Below are 24,302 nucleotides of genomic sequence, written 5' to 3'. Positions count from 1 at the left end.
TTGGTTTCAAGCAAGTGAAGAAGCATGGCAGGCATGAAAGGCAGCTTAAGAAGGTAGGGCAGGGTCCAGGCAGGTCCCTGGGAAACACTGCTTTGGGGCATCTTGCTCATCCTCTGCTAATTCGGCCCTCTTCTAGTCAGGTGCCTCCTGAGCTCCCCTCAGCACACTTGGCCTGAGCAGCTTACTGGTGACACTGACAACTTGAAGGGGTGCTGAAGCCAGCCAGGGCCTCCCTGGCAGGCCTGCCTTTGTCAGCACAGAGGTTAAGAACATGCTCTGAAGGCATGGCCCGTTGAGTATGTTCAGTGCCAAGTGCTGCTTGGTCACAGGGACATGCTGACTAGGACACAGTTCCTCCCTTCAGAGGGCTCTTATAATTGCACAAAGACAGATTCATAAATAGTCCAGGTCACTCAGGAAGTGCATAAGGATGGAGTAGCCAGTTTTTACTATGAAAATTAGAGGAGAGTTCACAGGAGGGTTCTATACATGACACATGAACCAAACTGTGAAAGACAAATACTAGTCGTTTTGGATTCATGAATCCAAAAGGAAGTATTCCAGACCAACGCAACCGTATAAGCAAAAATGTGAAAGTGCACTAGTTGCTTATTGTCATCAGGGAAGAGGATGGTGGGGGCAGGGGGAGGATAGTAATGCAGAGATAGGCCAGAGTAAGGAAGGGCCCTTGTACCTCAGACAAAGGTGTTTGGTCTCATTATATAAGCTCTCAGGAGCCTGAAGGATTTTATGCAGGAGAATAACATGATCAGACTTGAAATTTAAGAGTTTCTTTGGCAGCAGAGAGGACGACAGACTTGAAAGGGGAAGGACCAGGGACAAAGGTCAGCTAAGAGACCACAACAATGGACTCAGCAAGGAATGATGAAGACACTGGTAGGATGGACAATCATGCCCCAGAATTATATACGTTTACTGATGGGAATCATGTAAGAAATTTCTGGCTTGGACAGCAGGTAGAATGAGCTAGAAAAAAGGCTGTGGAGGCAAGAGGAGCTCCATAAGGACAGTTGGCACCTGTAAGAGGCCTTCCAGGTGGCAATTTCTAATAGGCACTCGGCTACATGGGATCTAGAGTTCTGGGGAGAGATCCAGGCAGGATGGTCATTTTGCAGATCTCACCACAAAAACGACAGCTGAAGCCACAGTATGGGGGAGATCACACGAGTGAAAAAAAGGCAAAGGCATTGCTCTGAGGAGCACCAGCATTTGGGCAGTGGCAGAGGAACTACCAAGAAGGAAGTCAGAGAGGTGGGAGGAGAGTTTTTTGTTTTAACTCAACAGTGTGAGTGCAGCAAGGTGGTCAGGTAGATGAGGGCTGAAGAGAAGCCAGTGGATGTGGCAGTTAGTACGCCAGTGAACAGAGGAGTGATTATTAAAATTAGTACTAGCACGTTTTGCACATGGGATAATTAATACTAATGTGTTTCACACAAGGGGAAGAAACCAGACTGAAGTGAGAGGGAAATGAAGTAACGAAAGTGACTGGATAGTGTTTTTCAGGAAGCAAGACTTACTCATAGCTCCACACCTCTGTCACAGCACGGGACAATACCTACCAGCCTCCCAAATCCTGCACTGCTCACCTTACCCTCTGCCAAATCACTGCTACTTACTAACACCTCTGGGAAGCTTCCTCAACCTTCCCAACAACTCAGGGTTGGCTTAATAGTACTGTTACAGCAACACTAACATACTAATAACTTTATAGTTGATGCTGCAATTCTGTTAAGCCAACTTTGTGGCTGGGAAGTCTCTCCTCAAACTGATCTGTGGTTCAGAACCACAGTGGGCTTCCCTACTGCATCCCCAGTGTACCTGGGATTGAGCTCTGTATTTTATGAATGCTTAAGTATTATGTGGGCAAGATGTTTTTCTCTGAAAATATGCCTAAAGAGCAGCGTGGAGGCTTGTTTTTAAGTCAGTGTTGGTTTTGACAGATCATTCCAGGGAAATGGTTGCTAACTAGGAAAGGAAAATACCATTCACTGAATCCTTTTGCATTCAATTCAAAACACCGTTTGGGTTACACACAGAGGCCCAGGAGAGAGTAACAGGAGAAGGTGATCCAGGAAATATGCTTTCCAAGGAAATGATTCAGAGAAACAGTAGTAGCAATCAGTGGCAGAGGTTTCCTACACTATACAGATGAGCGTTAAAATTAGCAATCTGCTATTTCACAGCCTGACCATTAATCCCAAAGGATTCCCCTCACTTTTGAAATTCTTAAATAGGTACTGAAGAAAATTCTGATGTACTCCTGAATCAAGGAGTCTGAATGACATCAGCATTGTTTCATTTTAGTATGCAGTACAGTTCTATTATTTTCTAACTTCTCCTAAGAGACAGGACACAGAATTATCTGTGAATAGGACCAACACTGAGCCAGTGGTTCCCGACATGTTTCTTGAAACTCATGAGCCTTGGAACGACAATACATTGTTAGGCTGCATTTAACTAACCTCTGCCTGCAGTGCCCACCCTGGTTGGTCTTTGCCCCTTCCTCTTTGCCTGAGGGTCCTTTTCCTGACCCAGAGAAGGAGGTAAGAAGTGGGACCCATAAGACTCCTTAAATCTACATCCAGAGACAGAGCCCTGCTCTGGTGGACACAGGGAGCTGAGAAGTCCATCCTGGGAGCTTGTGAGATTCCTGGTCAACCCCAGGCCGAAAAAAAATGGGGCTGAGCTACAAACAAACAGTTGTATAAAGGGTCCACCAGTTTACAGAACTTTCGTCGGCAGGTTTCCCCTTGGCCTAACTGCACTTACTGCAAGAGTGCCCACTGCCCAGTAACACTGAGCCAGGTGAAAAGAGCATAGACGTGAGGCCAACAGAAGACAGTCTCTTTACATGAACTCCAGTTCAGAAGACTTGTTCTCAGGGAACAAAAAAGCAGGTCCCATCTTCCCTGAGATGGTAAAGCATTTTGCCTAAAGGTGGTCTTCAGCGTTTAACGGTTTGCAGACAAAAGGGTCAGAGGAAGCCATCAGCACTCTGGCTCTTTGAATTACGAGCCACAGACTTATACTATTGTTTTCACACAGTTTATTCAGACATTTAAAAGTTAAAATGTGGGCATTCCCCCCCAAAAACAAATTATCCCCTGCCACTCCCCAACACACAGACTACCTACCACCCTCCCATTACCTCTCATTGTCCATGCTTACCACATACTCTTGCAAAACACATAGGGGTCAAGACCCCAACTATTTGGTAATCCAAAGAAGCTACAAAGTTACACAAAAGAATCTCACTTCCTTTTCACTAGCAAACCATGAATGAAAGAATAAGGGGAAACACATTACCTTCATCCAGAGTTAATATTTCCCTAATATTCTTTTTTCTTCCTCTAAGACATTAAAACCCAAAGCAGTTTCACTTACTACTGTAACTCTGATAGTCCATTTTTCTTTTTCTTTTCTGAATGGCTAAGCTAGGACGTACTTTCCTTTCATAGCTGATGTTAACAACCTCAAGACTGGCAGAAAGCAGTCTCCCAGCTGTGGCTTGGCTATGACACTCTGCAACAGGCAAAGTTACCACATAGGTGCAAATGATGCTTTAAGAGTTATCAAAATTTTTAAAAGTAATAATGCATTAATATGGAGCCTCCACATTCTTCTGATGCAGCAAAAGTCCTCTAAAGGCGGTGGCAGCTGTGAAAGAAAAGGCACTTTGTGCTAAAATTCAGAGGGTCTCTCTAGAGAACACCACAGCAGAGAGGCCTGGTCAGCCCAGGCCTGCACGTGACCCTTTAGGGTGAAGAGGACCATCCCCCAGGAAGGCATCTGCAAAGGAAAAATTTGTAATCATGATTCCAAGGCAAAATGGTTACTTAAAGTTGGGAGAGGAGAAATACTAAGAGGATACAAATACAGTTGCACCAAAGATTGAGGCGTGAACTTCGCACGGATTTGCAGGCTGGCTCTGCGCTTTGTATTGGGCTCGTTCCTTCACCACTTGCAGGGAGGTCTGGACACGGAGCAGGAGCAGCACCTTAGCCAAGAGGGTTCGAGGCCTCCTGCTTCTGCCTGGGCTCTCCTTGCTGTGTTCCCAGGAATAAACCGAGGTCCTTTTGGCAGCACTTGTGGGTATTGCTAGTCCACGGCAACATCCAAAGGGATTTTCTAATACAGCCGTGAAGAGAAAGTGAGGGTTTTCCACGTGATCCAGGACTCCTTGGCAATCAATGCCCAGTGGCTTTTTGGGCCTTCTAAGAGCAACAAAGGATCAAGCTGGTATCTTCCCATCAACACTCAGAAAAGCAGCGTATTTCAGATGGGTAGAAGGAAATCAAAATGGACTGAGGGTCTTTATCCTAGTACCATAAATAAAGTGCACCATGAATGGAGGCTATAAAAAGCTACTTGCCCGAGGCTGAGGTTTGGGGAGAAACTACCACCGTCACCCACTCAGAATGGTGGATCATTTCCTTCAGCCAGAATGCTGGCTACTGAAGCTTTCTTTATTGCTTTGTTTCCTTAGTACTATGGAACTTTTAGCTGTAAAGAAAAAAAATACTTGGTGGGCTTGGTAGCAAGCATATGTCACAAAATCACAGGAATTGGCTGATACTCAGTAAGTATATGTTACAATCTCAATGCTGGATGATGGCTGTTTTTCCCCCTTCATTCTGATGAACTTAGGAAAACTCAAGTTTTTTTAAAACATCAAATTGGCTCATGATGCTTCTAAAGAAGCAGGACAGCCGTTAATGGCTGATGTAGTAAAAATGGTTGTCTTTGTTCTACAGGTCATCAGATGCATCATGGAAGAGAATCCACTTACTATCACATTTCAGGAGTTTACCATGACACGTTGGTAGGTTCCATAAACTTCTTCGAAGCTCTTTCAAAACAGTTATGTGAGAAGAAAACCATGATGTTGTACAAAGAACTGCTCGATTTAGGATCCCATTTCAAGGAAACTACTTTGCTGCTTTCATGTAGGAAGGTATTGCCCCCCGCGCAGTCAGACCCTCAAAGCGCTTGTATGTGTAATTGATGAAGACCCAGTCTTTGTTCTTGTAGTCAGTGTCAGGGTGATTACTTGTTGCCACTGGGAAAGAAACAGATGTGAGAGTTGATTCACTGCCTTACCTTGATGGACTACTCAGTACTGACACTCAGTACATGACATTCTGAAGAACATATCACAGCTTCTATCTGGGAAAAGTTATTTTTCACTCTGCGAAATTTCTACATTTGCCTGCCTATGTTCTCTGAACCTCATGTTTTTCACAATATTTTAAAAGTTTTATTTTCTCATTTCTGTCATTTCAGATTACCTAACCTTTAATTTAATAAATAACAAGAGAACAAATCTTTGTGGTTCACCCATCCAGCTGAGCAGGCTAAATATGGGTGTTTGTATTCACTACTTTCCATTCAACAAGGTCTCACTGCTGCCCTGCATTAACACTGGAAAAATACTTACAAAGAGCCTGCAGTTCCTCTCCATGTTCTCTACCCTGATTTGTAAACATCACCCCAAAATTTGGGGGAAATAATGCACTTATAAGGCAGCCTGAGGCAGTGGTAGAATTACCTGTTGGCTTAAGAATATCAGATTCTGGAAACTCATCGAAGTTTGAGGTATCATCAATGCTTTTGATTTCAATAGATATTGCAGCAGGCCTCTCTCTGCCAAGGACAGACATGCCAAAAATTACTACGGTTAGTAAACATATGGATCACAAGTAATCAAGTCTTTCTCCAAAAAAGACCCCTGGTCTGACAAGGGAAGACTGTCCACTGGCAGGCAGCATTAATTTCCTTTGAAAAGCTTATGACCACTGACCAACCACACCAGCTGACTACAACCAAACAAAACTATGATGAAAAAAATGTAACAATTATTCATAGCTAGGAAGAAAGACAAGAAAAATAAGGAGAGATTAAAATCCAAAGTTAGCACACTCTCCCTGACAGCCTGCCCTGTCTGCTGAAAAGGGAAACTGAACCTCTAAATGCCCCCTCGTGCAGGGCTCTGCCCCTCTTCTACCAGAAGTGCCAACGAAGTAGAGTGGCTAAAAGGCAAAGGTAGAAATCACAAGCATGCGAATTAGAACACTACTATGAAATGGATGACAACTTCATCTTCTGCTCAACCAATGAATGCTGAGGAGGGAGGTCTGTGCAGCGCAGGCAGCTCTCTGCGAGCCCTGTCCGCAAGTTTCACGTTTCCCCTCCACTCCCCCTCTGCGCCCTTCCCCACTCTATGCTTCTTTCACTCCTCTCTTCCTTCTCTGTCTCCCAGTGATAGCCTCCACCCTAGGGGCAGGGACAGTCCTGCTGGTGGCTCCTAACACTAGAGAAGTTGGTGTGTTCTTGGTAAAAGCAAGTGCAACACAATGCTTAGGTGGTCCTTTCACCGTGGAATCCAAAGTTCACTTCACTTTGGAAATGACTGCTGGCTTCAACGTGTCCCATGGCACATGGGTGACAGGAAACCCCAACTCCCAATCCTCGCCATGAATGAAAATCAGGAAAAGACCCTGAATTTCTAAGAAGCTCTCTTCCCATACTTAGCTTGCCAGTAGTGGTGCTTCTAAATTAGTATTAAGCAAACTACAGACTTTCTGAAATTATCCTGAAACTTTGTATACGGATATACCTGATATGTTCCCAGTCAACACCTTCAAAAAAAGAGTTACTTTTGATTTCCTCAACTCCAGGGGCTCCAATTCTATGTTCCCATTCACAGCAGAATCTGGAAAAGACAGAGGCCTTTCAGCATACCTCAAGTAGTCTCTTCAGAAAAAGAAAAGGAGAAATGGGAGGAAGGAGGGACCAACCCAGGAAATGATGAAAATTTTTAAAAATAGATTCACTCATGTTGAAAAGCCTGGCTGGGGGACAGGGGAAATGTTCTCTGATACCTCAAAATTAGATCCTTGGCTTTCTCAGAAATAGGAACTTCTGGAGGAAAAGTCAAAGTTTCTTTCCAGTTCATCACCTTCTTATATGTCTCTTGAGGGGTCTCAGAACAGAAAGGTGGGTAGCCTGTAATAAAAAGGGAACTTCGGAGCTCTCACATCCCAGAACTTTGAATCTGAGATTATTCCCCTTAATCTGATTCTAATATATCTTTAATGATCCTATATGTCCTTCCCTACATGACATGGACAGGATTTCCACTCACCCCAGGAAACATCTAAACCAATTGTTCATTTTCCCCCAAACTCCTAAACCCAAAGTGAAGTTGTGCTTCTGGTACCACTAGGGAGCCAGCTACTAGCTGGAGCTGGAAAAAGGAAGGAGGACAGAAGCAGAGTTGCAGAGGCGGGGCTCACTGTGCCCAAAGAGGAAAACGAAAGGATGAAACAACATCATTAAGAAATGACTCCATTCTAGGAATATCCTTATTTGGGAAAAGTGACCACCATGCCTCTCTGAGAACTACAGGTGAGAAGGATAGTCACCGTAATACTCCACCTGCCCTCTACACAGACCACATCCGCCTCCACAGGCATGCGTCCAGTGTTCCCAAAGACAACACAGCCAGACGATGCCACACCAGTCATTCACACAGATTCACTCAGGGCCACCACGGACAGATGGGCTCTCCTAGTGCTCAGGCATATGGCCAGCCCCACAGATGTGTCCCCTAAATACACAGACATACCAATCAACAGGGAGAGAGGTACGAGGGGTCCATGCTCTGAAGGCTTTGAGAGAGAAGGGGGGACAGCAACTAAGAAGTAGAGTGCTCGAGACACAGCCCAGTGAAGGCTCTCTGTATACAATGGGTGTTTAATAAATGCCAGTGAATGAAAGAGTTGCTAGATGGAGAGGATGGAAAAGTCGAAGAAAACCATGATAAATGATCAACAAAGCCACGAGAGGGTGCCAGGGAGCCATAATATAGTGGGATACATTTGATGGCCCAGCGTTTTCTACCTAGGAAACTTCACTTTAAAAGACGAGGGGGGAAAAGTGCTCTTAGATGACCCCCACCTGAAACAGTCTATTATCAACATAGGACTCTTTCCTGACTGCACAGAAAAAGTCCTCTGAAAGCACGCAACTTACCAATAAGCATTTCATACATGATCACCCCCAGCGACCACCAATCACAGAGCTTGTTGTACCCGGTCTGCATGAACACCTCAGGAGCAATGTAGTCAGGAGTGCCTACTGTGGAGAAGGCCTGAAACATGTACACACATCAGGAAGCCCAGCAGGAAGATGGGTGCCCAGAGTTCTGTTCTAGAGACCAAAGGCTACAAGTATCACCTAGAGCTACCCACAAACTAAATAAGCAGGATGGCCCAGCAGCTTAATGGCAAGTCTGGCTTGCCAGAGAACTTCCAAAATGAAAATAAAGCTTTGTCAGTGAGGTGAGAGACCATTCACTAGGTCAAAGGTATCTGTCGTAGCAACTAGTACCATAACTGAGCACCCAGTAAGTGCCAGGCCGTGTACTCCTTTTATGCTTATGAGCCTATGACAAAACTCAGCAAAGAGGACCTTATTCGCCCAACTTTGCAGATAAAACTCTGACACCCAAAACGGCTTTGCCCAAGGCCTCAGAACTAGTTAACTGGCAGAGCCTGGTTTGGAAATTAAATATCTTGCTCAAAACCATCCCTCTTTCCACCTCTTTAATTTGGAAAATCATAAAGGGAAACTTTATTATCAAAAGCTAAAGTTATAACCTATTGGTCAAAGGTTTATAAGTATCTGCTTATCAAACTGAAACATTTATGTAACTAGTTCTTAGAAGAGTATTTTCTAAATTCAAGTAATCTACTCTCATATACCAGGACTACAATACTAGGGGAATTACAGTCAAAAAGCCTTCCTGTGCTCAGCATTTCAGGGCTTACCACATGGAAGGCTCTAATCTAAGTGCTTTCCATATTATACAACTTCTAAAGTTAAAAGCTACAGCTGTGTGGACTTTTAAAAATACTTATTATGAAATACTGCAAATATACAGAAAAAAAAGCAGACAATACAACATCCATGTATACATTACCCATGTTAAAGAGAGGTTAATAATCTGTGATATTTGTCTCAGATCATTCCTTTTTAAAAGAAACAAAACTACAGAAATGATTAAAGCCAGAATCCTCCTCTCCCCACTGAAGTCATAACTATCCTGAAATCATAACTACCCCTGTGCTATGCTTGTATTGATATTTGTATAAATGACATATAATTTCTTGTATATTTCAACTTTTAATAAAGGGTTGCATACCGTACTGCATTATTCTATAGTGCTAAAACTTGTTTTTACTCCATATTATGATTTTGAGATTTATTCATATAGCTCTAGTTCACCAATTTCACTGCTGTACACTATTCCATTATACAAATGTCACAATGTTTTTTATACATTCTTCTCTAAATAAACACTTACATTGCTTCCAATGTTTCACTAATAACAAGTAACACCTGAATAAACATTCTTGTAACACGTCCTGGGCACTGGGTAGTATTGCTGGGTCTTGCATCATGAGCATCTTCAACTTAATCAGACATCATCCAGTTGTCCTCCAAGGTGGTTACATCTATTTAACATGCCCAGTGGGATGAGCTCCTAGTGCTCCACTTTCACCAACACTTGTCTTTGTCAGACTCTTAAATTTTTACCAATCTGATGAACATGAAATAGGATCTTGCTGTTTTAATTTGCATTTCCCTTATTTCTAGTAAGGTTGAGTGCATATTCATATGTTAATTAGCCATTCAGTTCTTTTTTCTGTGAATTACTACTGTTCGGATCCTTTGATCATTAGTTGTTTTTTTCAGTTGCATCATCTTTTTTCTTACTGATTCCTTGGAATTCTTTCTTTTTTAGCTTTTCTTTTTGGCCTCACGGCTTGTGGGATCTTAGTTCCCCGACCAGAGATGGAACCCTGGCCCTGGCAGTGAAAATGTGGAGTCCTAACCACTGGACCACCAGGGAATTCCCTCGTAGTAATTCTTTATGAATCCAAGGCATTAATCCTGATTCATCAGAACATTAATCCTTTATAGTTTTATATATTGCAAATATCTTCTCCCAGACTGAGGCTTATCATTTTTTTTGAGGCTTATCATTTTTATTATGATTTTTTAAATTTGTTACATACCAAAAAATTACCAAATTATGAAGCATAATAAAATGAATACCCATGAGTCCAAATGAAGAACCAAAATATGTATCACTGATATTATTCAAGCTAACAGTGTACCCACCAGCCCATCCTCCTGCCTCTCCTCCTAACCCCCATGCTCAATTTTATGTTTATCATTCCTCTGCCTTTATCTTTTTTATTTTTATTTTTTGGCCACACCACGCGGCATGCAGGATCTTAGTTCCCCGACCAGGGAATTGAACCCATGCCCTCTGCAGTGGAAGTATGGAATCCTAACCACTGGACAGACAGGGAATTCCACTCCTCTGCTTTTAAAAAGTAATTTTGGGGCTTCCCTGGTGCCGCAGTGGTTGAGAGTCCACCTGCCGACACAGAGGACACGGGTTCGTGCCCCGATCCGGGAAGATCCCACATGCCGTAGAGCGGCTGGGCCTGTGAGCCATGGCCGCTGAGCCTGCGCGTCCAGAGCCTGTGCTCTGCAACGGGAGAGGCCACAACAGTGAGAGGCCCGCGTACCGCAAAAAAAAAAAAAAAAAAAAAAAAGTAGCAGGCAGGGTGAACAATTATATACGTTAGGCTTAACCTAGAGCAATAAATTTATATTAAGTATTAACTAATATTAACCTTCAACTTGGTACTAGCTGAATGGGATCACTTACGACAGGTCAAAAGCACAGAGCTAACTGACCTTTTTGTGTGTGTGTGTGTGTGTGTGTGTGGTTCGCGGGCCTCTCACTGTTGTGGCCTCTCCCATTGCGGAGCACAGGCTCCAGATGCGCAGGCTCCGCGGCATGTGGGATCTTCCCGGACTGGGGCACGAACCCGTGTCCCCTGCATCAGCAGGCAGACTCTCAACCACTGCGCCACCAGGGAAGCCCTAACTGACCTTTTGAAGACTGAAAGTTAGCTTTATTTTCTTCAAGTTATCAGAGGAGGTCATATGAGGATGACCACTTCTACTATAGATAGAGTAAAAAGGCAAGAACCTTAACCACAGCATGAGAACCTAAGTTTATTCAGATTAAAAAACATTAACTATTAAATAACACTTAACTCCAAATATGGAACTTGGGACATTTCCTTCCTTATAGACCTATAAGGGGTTCCTAGTAAGTCTGACATGACCCTTTGGCATATGTCAAAGGGCATAAAGCTTCTCAGAGTACAAGAATAATTTAAGGTATTTAAGCTTAATTACCCCCAAAATTACAGTCGCCAAAGGTTAAATCTTAGTTTGCTTTAAAAAAAATTTTTTTAATCACAGAAGATTCCTTACCTTTTGTTACCCTCCAAAACATAATTATCAGTCTCCCAATAATGCAGGAGCTACTGTTTAAGAAATAGTCTCTTAGAGGGTCTCAACTTTCACTGCACAGTAGAATCACCCAGAGCCCTTTTAAAAATCAGATAAGATACCGAGACTGTATACCCCAAACCAACTGCACCAGAATCTCTTGGGGTGGGACCCAGCATCAGTAAGTTCTGAAGTTCCCTAGGTGATTCTGGTATGTAGCCAAGGCTAAGATCTACTGCTCTATGAGAGACATAATAGAAGCGCCTGACCAAATCTGCTCCTGACATTCCCTAATCCTTAACAAACTATGAAAAGAAGGCTATGATGTGACTAGCTATACCAAACTTAAGTATCCCCAAGTTAATGTTAGAAAAGATATCACAGATTAATTTCATTTTCTACATTTCCAAAACCCAGGTTTAACATAAAAATCATAATATTCAAAGCATGGTCTTGAGACCCACTGATGGGCCTTAAATGAATCCAAAAATTGCAAGCCTTTCTTTTGATTCTTTCTTAATCCTAAGGCTTCCACTTTCACATATGACTAACAGGTACTTAGTAGCAACCTACTAAATGAGTTATTAAAGATACTATAGAGAACTCTAATTCACTATTTTACTAAGAAGTCTGGCCAAAACACTGTATTTGGCAAACCTGCCAAGTTACAACTGTATACACCAACAAGCAGAAGTGCCACTATTTCTAGCGAATACACATGCATGATCATCATTCCAAGTTAGTCATAGTTTTCCATCCCTGCTATTCTTGCTTTCTAATGACCAACTGCTATAGTTTAGCTTTACTATTTTCAATTTGCTATTGGGTTTCTAGGAAAGCCTAAGTATGTAGTGATACACATTTCTATTATATCTGGTCAATAATTCTCCAATAACTAGACACTGGGATATGTGCATTGCATTTTATGAACCAATGAGTCAGAATAAAAGTTTGCCTAGACAGCAGTATTTCACTGGTGAATTTGTACTATTTAAATAAATTCCAACATGCTATTGATATCAAGGTAAATGCAATAATGTTACTTATTTTTAAGCTTGTGGGGCATAATTTTATGTGTATATACTCAAATACTAGTAAAGTAAGCATTTCCCTTAAATTTCTCTCCAGTTTTTATCACCAAGTTCCTTTTTCCACCATAAAGTAGGAAAGGGTGGGGCAGGTGAACTGATTTGACTCAGTGAATCAAACTTTTTAAAGTTTGAGAACCACAGCCTTAAAGCTCTGGGTAGGTATTTGTACTTAGTTTCATTTTGCGAGAACTCCATCTTAAATATAACCCTTTTACCACCATAAACATAGGGAAAAGGTAAAACAGGAAGGAAAGGGGTTGTCACCAATGTAAAAGGTCAGAATGAGGTCATCCACTGAAAATGTCACAACCAGAACAACCTCATATTATCTGCCCTCCTTCAAAAGATTACTTTTGGCGCTACCAACATAATGACAGTGCTCTATTAAGGTAATTTAAAACAAGGAATAGGTAAGCTGCAAACATTTATCAAATGCAAATTTATGTGCATACTTTTAAACTGATTCATACTTGGTTTGTAGCATTTAAGAAGCCACAAATATTACTTACTAGCTGACGTCTGTTTCTTTTCCAGGTTTCTGCTTTCCTTTTGGAATTCATGTTCTGAAAAGCTAAAAGCAGAGAAAACAAGTTCTAATCAAAGTTCAGGAATAAAGTTTACTACTTTTTTAGGCTCTGGTTCAAGCCACATGAGACCCTCAAGTCTTGCTTTTCTGCCCATACATCAATAACTCTGGATGACACATTTCCCAGCAAATTCATAAGCCCAAATCAGAGGCTCTAAAGCATTAACTCAAAGAATCACACAATAAGAGTTGTAAGCCACACTTCTATGTGGATCAGGTGGCCAGAGAGGACACGGACAGACCTTAAACAAAATTACAGGGAATTTAATCAGAATCACAGGGAATTCAGTCTCATCAGAAGCAAAGGTCCCAAAGTGGACCTAAAACATTCACAACTTCTCAAAATTACTATCAAATTTCCAACAGTAGTAACTTACATAATCAGAGACTTCTGAATATATAATACACTATGGACATAAGCTTCTCAAGGATGAACTATAATTTTACTACAGAGTTTCAATGGTTTGATAGAGTGAAAGTAACTCATAAACTTCTTTCTGCCATGACAGAAAGAAGCACCAAGGATAAATATAATCTGGAGTTGTTCCCAGGACTCTTTCCTCTACTACTTTTGCTTGCCTGCTCCTTATTCATCCCTTGTAACCTTCTCAAGAGCTCCAAAGAATGCTCTTTTGGACATCTGCCTTTAACACATTTGGTAGCCTTCATCTTGCCTCACCATATAGTACAAATCACAGGCAAACCTGGGAAGGTATTTTTACTCTCTAAAGACTCATACTGTGAGAATCTCCTAATCCATCCCACATATTTTGGTTACCAGGGGAACAGCTCCCAGTTAAGGGATAAAAAGGCTAACATCACTGTTGAACACTTACTGAAATCACTGGGGAGGCTGTGGTTCAGATTCCTATAAAATTCTGTCCTATGTGCTTTTTTCAGTCCTGTGCAAAGGCCAAAGTCAGAAAGTTTCACGTGGCCCTATGGGGAGGAAACAAGGTAATGAATGGATGAACATTCATGGATGTGGAACAGAACATTATCTTCTCCAGCTCTGTGCAGTATCCATTGCAGCTCCACAGCCAAAGGATGCTGCTTTTTCTTTTACTACAGGGAGAAATATATAATAGCAAACAAATTCTTTAAAGATCACCCCAAATCCTATTATACAAATAAAAGTATTTTCATTTTTGCACATTACCTTTGTTTTTGTCCAAATATAAACTTTAAAACTAGTTGAAGCCTCCATGGCATCTAACTTTTTTTTCACTTTTTTAAAATATTGAAATATAGTTGGCATACAATATTATATTAGTGTCAGGTGTATCCACAGCATCTAATTTTACTTCTTAAACTAACTCAATCAAATATTCTTCTGTTTCTTCAAAATCATCTTTAATGTCTACATAATATTCAAATGACTTAGTACATCACTGTCTACCTATCCCCCAATACTGGATGTTTAATCCACTCTCAAAGCACCCCTGTGCCAGAGAGGGCCTGTGTTCCCAACCCTAATCACGCATGGTACAGAAGATGGTCTTAATAAATGGCTGTTAAGTGATGAGTAAATAAACAAATCTTTGTTCATATAGCTTTTTCCCCACATGAGTTATTTCATCAGAATAAATGCCAAGGAGTAAACTATTCCAAAGACAAAGGGAATAAACTTTATTGCACAGTTATTGACAAATACTGCCACACTGTATTCCAATCATAAGTCTCTGACTTTATCATTCTCTTCAAAGAAAACTCACACCTCCTGTGAGCCAGGCACCATGCCTTTAAGTGTGCTGTCTCATTCTTAAGCCACACTTCAGACTCAAGAGTCATTAAATGACTTTGGGGTGAAATGGCAGAACCAAAGCCAGAAATCAATGCTCTCTCTCTCCAGACCAGGATTACTTAACCTCTCCAACCCCCTGATCTCATCTGGAAAATGGGAATAATGATATCTTCCTGGCAAGAATGATGGGAATTAATGCATGTAAGTAAGGCTCCTAACCTGGTACCTGGCACATGCCTAGCCCTAAGGAAGAGGAAGGTGTTCTTGGGGTGGTGAGATTTTCCTTGCAGGACATTTGGTCCACGCCAAAAGGTCGTTGATACTTGGCTCTGTCCAAAACCATTTGGCATGGACACTTTGGATTGGACCAAATTGCAAGGAACTTTTTGCATGGACCAAACGTCTTATGAACATTTTAGACAGGACCAAGTGTCCACTAACCAAAATTTTAAGTAGATAAGGAGGTAAAACCAAAAACAGTGGAGGGACTCCTGATGCTCAGGGATCTATACTGCTTGCTCAAGGTCACACAATTAAAAGTGATGTGGCCAAGGTCTGAGCTCCAATGACTCATCTGTGGTCTTTCCATGATACCACCTTCCTTCAGTCCGTAGGGTCAGGTTTTTGGAGGTTTTTTTTATCCCATTAGGGGTGTGTGTGTGTGTATGTCTATCTGTCTGTCTTTGGTAAACCACCAAAGACAAAAGACAGCTTTGGGCCTGCTAACCTAGTATCTTCCTTTAAGACTTGCAAATAACCTGTTCTGCAAGCCAAGGAAGTGTTTTATAGTTCTCATAATTACATGATTTACCTGGACACCTCCAAGAAAAAGTGTCTTAAAAAGCAGTGCCGGGGCTTCCCTGGTGGCGCAGAGGTTATGAATCTGCCTGCCAATGCCGGGGACATGGGTTCGAGCCCTGGTCCAGGAAGATCCCACATGCTGCGGAGCAACTAAGCCCGTGCGCCACAGCTACTGAGCCTGTGCTCTAGAGCCTGCAAGCCACAACTACTGAGCCCATGCACCACATCTACTGAAGCCCATGCTCCACAATGAGAAGCCACCACAATGAGAAACCCACGCACCGCAATGAAGAGTAGCCCCTGCTCGCCACAACTAGAGAAAGCCTGCGCACAGCAACGAAGACCCAACGCAGTCAAAAATAAATAAATAAATTTATTTTTAAAAAAAAGCAGTGCCTGGAGCAAGTGCTATTCAAACCTAAATTTTCAGGGAACTCTGTAGCTCTTCTGAGTACACAGGAGGAACTCAAAATGTCTCCATTTTCCCTTCTATAATCTACATGGCTAAACACATATATGAGCTCTCCTCTACAAGTCTGGGCTAGCATATGGTAGAGAGCATGTCTGCACCAAAAAGGGTTCCCAAATCCACCTCAGCTAGACTGAGTCCCCAAGCTCTTGGCCTTCAGTATGTTTGCTGACCTTGAACACAGACTACGGCCTACAACTAAGCGAGAACTAAGGCACCTGGGGTACAGGACCAAGGCATCTGAACCCAAGACCACACAAAGTAGGGCTACTGCTTTGTTAAAAATATATCTGGGACTTCCCTGATGGCGCAGTGGTTAAGAATCCGCCTACCAATGCAGGGGAAACGGGTTTGATCCGTTCGGTCCGGGAAGATCCCACATGCGGTGGAGCAACTAAGTCCGACAGCCACAACTACTGAGCCCACACGCTGCAACTACTGAAGCCTGCGCGCCTAGAGCCCATGCTCCACAACAAGAGAAGCCACCGCAATGAGAAGCCCACGCACCGCAACGAAGAGTAGCCCCCACTCACTGCAACTAGAGAAAGCTCACGTGCAGCAATGAAGACTCCAGGGAGCCAAAAATAAATTAATTAAAAAAAAATAAAACCCTTCTATCAGGCACAGTTTAAAATATATATATATATATATATATGAATCTGAACTTAAGGACAGAAAAATAATTTCATATACATTAACATTTTAAAAGCAGAATACCAAGCTATTTACTTTTACGATGCTAACTAACTGTACCTAAACTGACACAAACAGAAAAGGTACTGAAGCTATTTTACTAGAACAGTGGTGATCTTCGAACGATAACATTATAGGTATTTTTCTTCTTTATAGCTCTCTGTATTGTTCAAACTTTCCACTACGTATAGACATTATTCTTAAAATAAAGAAAAAACTATTAACTAGAAGAAATTATCTGACAAACCTCCTACCCTCTTTAAACAGAAAGATTAAGGTTTTCAAAGAAAGTAGACCAAAACTTCAGATTTTTCAAAGACTGTTATCAAAAGACAGTAAGAGAGGGCTTCCCTGGTGGCGCAGTGGTTGAGAGTCCGCCTGCCGATGCAGGGGACACGGGTTTGTGCCCCGGTCCCGGAAGATCCCACATGCCGCGGAGCGGCTGGGCCCATGAGCCATGGCCGCTGAGCCTGCGCGTCCGGAGCCTGTGCTCCGCAACGGGCGAGGCCACAACAGTGAGAGGCCCGCGTAACGCAAAAAAAAAGAAAAAAAAGACAGTAAGAAAGAAAAATACCCTAGGAGTTAAATTTACTTTCCTACTTTAAAGAAAAATTCAGTCTAGACAACAATTCTATGTACCAGAACACAACAACCTAGAATTTTAGAGCTGGAAGAGACTTTGGAGCTTCTCTGGATCAATATATTCACTTTATAGATAAGTGAGATCCAGACAGTGGAAGAACTTGCCAAGGAGCATCCAACAATTTAGCAGCACAGGGATTCTCTTCTGATTTGCTGTGAGTTTAAGAATCAGGCAACTAACCTCATTTGCATGTCTAAAGATGACTAAAAAGACGCCATCACAGAGACTGAGTAGGACTCTGCCTTAAGCAGAGGGCACAGGATTTGGAACCTGAACTTTGTAGCAGATTATTGTTGCTGTCGCCTCACTTCCTGGTTCTTGGCTGGGATCCTCAACAGATGAGGTTGCCCAACAAAAGGGTTCTCAATAGGTGATGCATTAGTATAGTTAATTATATGCTAAGAGAAGATGACTATCTTTGGCTTTATTACAAAATAACTTAAATCAATTTTATTCTTCATCATTTTCCAAAATGTTCTTTATCTTTACGAGGAACTGTTCAGTCAAATTATGGAATTCATAAGCCTTTCAGAGAAAGTAAGTAAAAGCAAACTTACCTGTAAGAAAAAGAAAAAAATGTACCGGGTAGCTCACAGCTCCCCTACTGTGATTACTGCAAGCCACGCAGGTGTTAAAGCAGAGGCTGCTCAGACAGGTAAAGACACGCTGATCAGGCTGCTACTCCCCACAGTACCTTGCTGTCCAGGAGAAGGTTGTCTGGTTTGATGTCTCTGTGGATGAATCCGAGTTGGTGGATGGAGTCTATGGCTAATACTGTCTCTGCTGCATAAAACTGAGTCTCCTCTTCTGTCAGTGTGTCTTTCTTCATCAGCAGGGTCATCATGTCCCCTGGAAACAAGATACAAAGTACACACACACACACAAAACAACACACGAATAAATGCCAGTTTTCAATGTGTCTCCCCTATCTGCCAATGTAAGGCGGTGCTAAACAGGCCTCTGCTCTGTCCCAGAGATTACCCACTACGGGCGGAAATGCCCAATATGAGCAGAAATGGTAAGCAGTTTCTAACACTTACAAGGTAAAATTCACAGCCAGGGATTGCACAACACTTTCACCTAAGCTAACTGATGCTGACCCCTGAGCTGTGATTTCCCTTTTACTTTGGAGAAAGAAAGGAAATTCCTCTCACACTAAAATAAATAAATAAGTAGACAGATAAATAAATTTGCTTAAGATAATTTTTTGGACTGGGGAAAAAGCTACTTTACTTTATACTTTGCACAAATATCTGCAAACTTCTCTCTACCTAGAACCAAATGGCATTTCCACATAGGCTGCACTGCCATTATCAGAGAGAGGCTGAAATGCCAAACAACAAAAACATAAAAATTCTGGGAGGCTGAGAACAAGCTCTCCAATGTTTATTCACAAAACACTAGAACATAAATTAAAAGGTGGGATTTAGGTAGCAAAGTGTTACTCAACAAAAGCTAAATATGAACTGAAAATGCTACAGACTAGGATGTGTAATAGCTGCCTCCCAAAAGTACACGGTGAACACGTCCCTAGATCAGTTGGGTTTTTTCTCCAGTGTTTTATTGTAGGTACTTAAATATATACCAAAATGCTTTATGCAACTTTTACAACACAACATCAGTATTTTAGCAGTTAAAAGGTAACCTTAGTTTTCTGCAAAGTCAAAATTTAATTATTTCTGCTTAATACCATCAACATAAAATGGTGAAAAAAAGATTCTGATCCTAACTCAACAGTCAGACAAAAGGAAAGCAAAGGAAATATGAATAAGCAGTTTAAAGCTAAAAGAAACAGGAAATATTCAGTTTAGATCGCATAGGAAGACATTTATATTAGAAAACAGGGAAAAGAGATAGAAACCTCTGATTTTAATAGAGCGCCGTGCTGCTTTTTAAATTTAATTTATAACTTTGAGGGAAGTTTTGTATTCTTGGAGAAAAGTGGATATTTTACCCTTGGGCAAAAATTAAGCCATTTATTAAAATGCTCCTTTTTGCCCCAAAACTTGAAAAACGTGATTGCCTTATTACTCCTGGCAGCCAGGCATTCAATCTGGAGGCACATCAGAGACTCAGGCTAGCTCTAAGTTATCTGTGAGGCCTTAGAGCTGTGGCCCGACCTGTGTGGGCCTTGCCCAGATGATCAGAGCGCTCAGGCCAGGCAGTCTATGGCTCTGCAGGCCAGCTCCACCAGGTGCAAAGGGCAGGGTCCAGGAGACAAGAGAGTCTATGGAAGATGGTGCAGGTAAGGTTTGAGGAGACACATGTCAAGGGGCTGGCTGGTTGCTGAACTGGTTCTTACTCCCGTTTAACGACTGGCATCTAAATGTTAAAAAGTTTCTCCTCATTCTATCAGATAGATTCTTTTCTAGCCTTCATCAGTTGTTAATAAAAAGTTATTGATGACCCTAAATCTAAACTAAAGGTTGTCACAAGATCAAATATTACACCACAATTATATTAGTTTTGCTATAGAAGCAAAAAAGAAAAAGTTTTCTTTCTTTCCTACCAGTGTGCTCACAGTTTGTCTGCTCACTGGGAAACAGACTGTGTTCCCCAGAACAGATGTATGCTCTGTTCTGGGTGTACTTTGGAGCTGTCTCAGACGATGCACATGCCGAGTTACATAAAACTTGAAATCTCAGAAATGAGAAACTGATTGTGGCTACTAATATAGGTAATGAGAAATTCACTTCTTATAAGTTATAGAAAAAAAGTTGAAGCAAAGAATGTAATAGCTTCAATTCTGTCACTGGGGTAACTAATTATACATGATTCCACTGACAGGAGGGCAGGCAAAGCCCCTAGTTTATTCCTATATATTTAGAAAGAAAAAGAAAAGAAAGAAATATCCATCTGAAATTATGACAATGAAGGAGAAGGTTACTTTTACGGCCCTAAAGCTGTAGAAAGCCACCCCAGCACAGACAGGTTACTGACCTCCTTACAGACCTAAAAAGATACAGAAAGCAACTTTGTGAGCACGATTAAAAGTAGAAAGGAGGGTTAATTGATGTGATAGAGAAACCACAAAACAAAAAGGAAAAATGACCTTTCATCGTCAAGTAATTACCTCCAGGCAGGAACTCCATGATTAGGTAGAGGTTTAGCTTATCCTGAAAACTATAGAACATTTTCACAACCCACAAACTGTCTGCCTCCACTAGAATGTCACGCTCCGCACGAATGTGGCCAACCTGGAGGTACACGCATTTGATTAATGACAAGCCTTGCTCTGCTTTATTAGACTGTATATTTGTTTAAACAATTTAAATACTGTTTTGAGTATTAAACTGTGAAGATACAAAAGATCTAATTTATGCTTAGGCAAACCTACTAACTCAAAATTGACAACATTTGACTTGAAGGTATTCAGTGATGAAAACTTGAGTGATGAAAGGCTTAAAAAATGGCAAAATCAATGGCTTGAATGCAAAGGGAAACTTTAACAGTGCTATAAATGGAACCTTTGATTAGTTAAAATTACCATCCTTTTGCATATCTTTTTGTCCTAATAATCCTTTTTGATAGAAACAAGTCCCCAAGATGAGACTCTCTAAACACATCCTCCCTCAGGTCTTCAATGACATCTGCAAAGACAATGCCCTGGTTGACAATTCCAGAATACTCTGATGCCACAGCATTCAGTTCACTGCTGTGCACACAGGATGTGCTCGATCAGTTCTTACTGAACTTAAATAAAAGAACACCTAAGAAAAGTTGTAGATTCAAATTTATGACCTTGCCGTTTTCTATTTTTACTGAAATATCTAGCGAGGAAGACCAAGTTGCCAAACGTTCGGGAGAATTAATTTATTATTATCAAGTTTACCTTATCTACTTTAAGCATATAATAGTAATCAAAACACTGCTGCATATTATCAAGTCCCACCCCCTCTCCTCTTATATAAAGTGTCACAAGATGCAAAACTGGGTTGAATCAGGTCTAAATTTATTAAGACCCAGTCCAATCCTTGAATAGAGGTTTTGACCTTAACATATGTTCCAGGGCTGGACCTCCTAGAATATGTTCAGAGGTAAAGATATACCAAGTTCACAAGCCGGCACTTCTATTGGCAAACTCAGCCCATGGTTTTTGTTTTGAGACAATGTGCTGTATGCTTGTTTGTTTTACTGGGATGTCTTTACCAAAGACACAGATCCCAGCCCTCTCTCCTGTCTTACACCTAACCTGCCTCATTCTTCCATGCTAACTCCCACAGGCCTAAAAGTATTTGAGTTTTCAGTTTCTACCAAAATTGTTCTTTAGGAAATTTTTAAATAAATTCAATGTCTTAAAACAGGGGTCCCCAGTACCCATCTGCAGCCTGTTAGGAACCGGGCCGCACAGCAGTAGGCGAGCAAGCGAAGCTTCATCTGCTGCTCCCCATCACTCCCCATCGCTTGCATTACCACCTGAAACATCCCACCTCCCCCCGCCAGTCCGTGGAAAGATTGTCTGCCATGAAACCGGTCCCTGGTGCCAAAAAGGGTGGGGACCGCTGTCTTAGAAAATTTACATTTTTACATCTCTACTTATGGTATGAGGGTGGGAAAAATGGAAGAGGATAAGGGTGATAAGGAACAGTGCTATAAAATCATGAAGAAGCCAAGTAATGCTCTGAGGAAATGCTCATGCCAAAAATGCATTGCTAAAATGCAGACCTGGCTATGACCCAGTCAATTACTACACGAAGACCATACACGGCAGCATTCACCCACCTCTGCTTCCCTTGTCTCCTGTTAAGGCCTCTACCTACTGTAGGGATGTACGGAAAAGAACAGACACTACCACTGCCACTTGTCACTCGCCTTAGAGGGCAGGATGGTGACTGCAACATTCTCAGTTTGTCACAGGGAAAGCTACAGGTACTGTGACCACACCTTGCCCTTCTCTTCTGGGGCTGAGACAGCAGCTAAGAACCTCAAGATCTAGGGGTGGAGTCAGGTGATTTTAGGGTAGGGGTGGGAAGAGCCAGAGGTGCAACTCACACCAGAGGTTCCCTTTCCCCTGTTCCATAAATGTTGAATGGGGTGGGGGAATCACATGCTAGCTGCTACCCTGGGCACTAGGGAAGCAGAGATGAAAGTCAGTCTTTGGTTCCATCCTAACACTATACTGGCATCACAACTGGAGGTTTTCCTTTTGCACTGGAAGAGAAACATGAAGAGACTAGCTACATGCTGGTCTCTTATCCTTTAAAATTTATTTTCCAGGTAGCAGAAATTTCCATCTTGTGGGACAGAATAACAACCTGAACTCTCAGTGGGTAGCTGTAATTCCTGCTCAGTTTTGTAAGAGCAAGCAAAAACTTTTCCTCTGGATAAGCCACCTATATCTACAAAAAGTTAGGCTCTGAATCTATACTTTGTCAGCCCCACCCAGAAGTGATGGATTTGCCCCACAAAGCTGCTGCATGCTTCCTCAAGACGGCTGACCCAGGTAGAGTCTGTGGCCAGAAACTTTAATTGGACCACACTGAGATCAAACTTAAAGAGCTGAGTCCATCAGCAAGGTGAGCTACTAATTTAAGTTAATGCATCATTTAAAATCTTAATTTTAAACATTAAAGTTTTTAACAGAACAGACATGTCCTTTATTTTCATGTAGAAAACTTTTAGAAACTGATTTTGAGGAAGGTACAGTACTTGAGCAAATGTTTTTACACAATATGTTTGGATCATCCTGTTACCACTTCTGTTACCTCTGGCACATGCTATGAAGGATTAATAAGTCAAACTCATGATGTGTACTTCTCTTTACAGTTTTATTCTGAACGGTAATCATTTGATAAAGGAAGATTTTGAGTCTTGCTTAAAACTATAGGAAATATATCTTGTAAAAATAGAATTTACTTGTGAAATACAAAATATACTGACTAATCAATACAGCCTTACATTTTCCTTTTCAAGATTAACTGAAGCTCTTTCAGTGCCTACACCCATATCACACACTAATTTTTAGATATAAATTAATAGGGCTAGTGTGCATTTTGAATAAGGTTGGTGTTAGCATAAACTATACTGTCTGAAGATATACTGCCAGGGTATTTGATACTCTCGACCAAAATTCCTGGGAGTCTAAAGCTTCTGGGTAATATCGGAAAATTAAAGAGAAAATTAAAATCCCCAATTTTGAGCTGGCGCTTAAATGAAGGGCAGAGAAGCCTTGGTGATTACACCTCCTCTCGAGCAGCAGGAAGGACTGGGTGTGGGGCTGGTCTCCATCCCGGCTCTTAGGCTCTGTATCCAGAGGTCTCATTTCCATGGGGTCTCTCTGCCCTCCTGTAGCAACTGGTATTCTACAGGATATTTGCAGGTGTCACCCATTACAATCTGTTCTTAAGCAACCTGCTAAATTAAATTAGATTTATAGAAAGTCTGCATTTTCATTTTTAATGTATTGTCCAATATTTAAAAATCTTAGTTTATTCTACATGAAGTACTTAATGCATCTTATAAATCTATTTGCAAAGTAGGTTTGAGGTTTTAGAAAGTATCCTTAATCATTAAAGGAGAATCTGCATTGCTCTGCCTTTTGCATTATATTTTTTCAAATGCATTCCAAAAGAAGACTGGTCTTAGGTAGTGATGAGCCACTGAGAAGACCCAACTTTGGTTTGCATGTACAGAATGAAGCAATGTAAGACACGTTTTAGATCGCAAATTCTAAATTCTAATTGCTAAGCCTCAGTTCCAAGGTGTATATACAACTTCTATCTCTCAGCATTCAGTAAGGAACATGCTACCACAGTAAGAAACACCTCAAAAAAAGCCTCCTGATGACAAGGACAGCTCGTGATCAACTGGGAGACACAAATATCAGATATTTCTCTAGTAGGTTTTCAACTTTAAAAAGTCTGCACATGATG

At 41.5% G+C, this 24,302-nt stretch overlaps 1 protein-coding gene across 3 annotated transcripts in view; it reads right to left on the bottom strand.

Moving 5' to 3' along the window:
• Positions 1-3,061: 3,061 nt before the first annotated feature.
• Positions 3,062-24,302, bottom strand: part of STK38 (serine/threonine kinase 38) — a 42,199-nt gene continuing 20,958 nt past the window's right edge. For 2 of the 3 annotated variants that reach the window (XM_067753160.1, XM_067753161.1), the window contains exons 6-14: positions 20,504-20,627; positions 18,125-18,279; positions 13,917-14,019; positions 13,004-13,065; positions 8,056-8,173; positions 6,903-7,026; positions 6,638-6,733; positions 5,570-5,664; positions 3,062-5,080 (exon numbers count right to left, since the gene is read on the bottom strand). In XM_067753160.1, coding sequence (XP_067609261.1) covers positions 4,950-5,080; positions 5,570-5,664; positions 6,638-6,733; positions 6,903-7,026; positions 8,056-8,173; positions 13,004-13,065; positions 13,917-14,019; positions 18,125-18,279; positions 20,504-20,627 — 1,008 coding nt within the window. In that variant the 3' untranslated portion in view covers positions 3,062-4,949. The remainder of the gene's footprint in view (positions 5,081-5,569; positions 5,665-6,637; positions 6,734-6,902; positions 7,027-8,055; positions 8,174-13,003; positions 13,066-13,916; positions 14,020-18,124; positions 18,280-20,503; positions 20,628-24,302) is intronic. The other variant, XM_067753162.1, reaches the window with a different exon arrangement.

The sequence above is a fragment of the Pseudorca crassidens genome, chromosome 10, assembly GCF_039906515.1.
Source record: "Pseudorca crassidens isolate mPseCra1 chromosome 10, mPseCra1.hap1, whole genome shotgun sequence".
In the NCBI taxonomy this organism is placed as follows: Eukaryota; Metazoa; Chordata; class Mammalia; order Artiodactyla; family Delphinidae; genus Pseudorca; species Pseudorca crassidens.
This window is presented reverse-complemented; position numbering and strand designations above follow the sequence as displayed.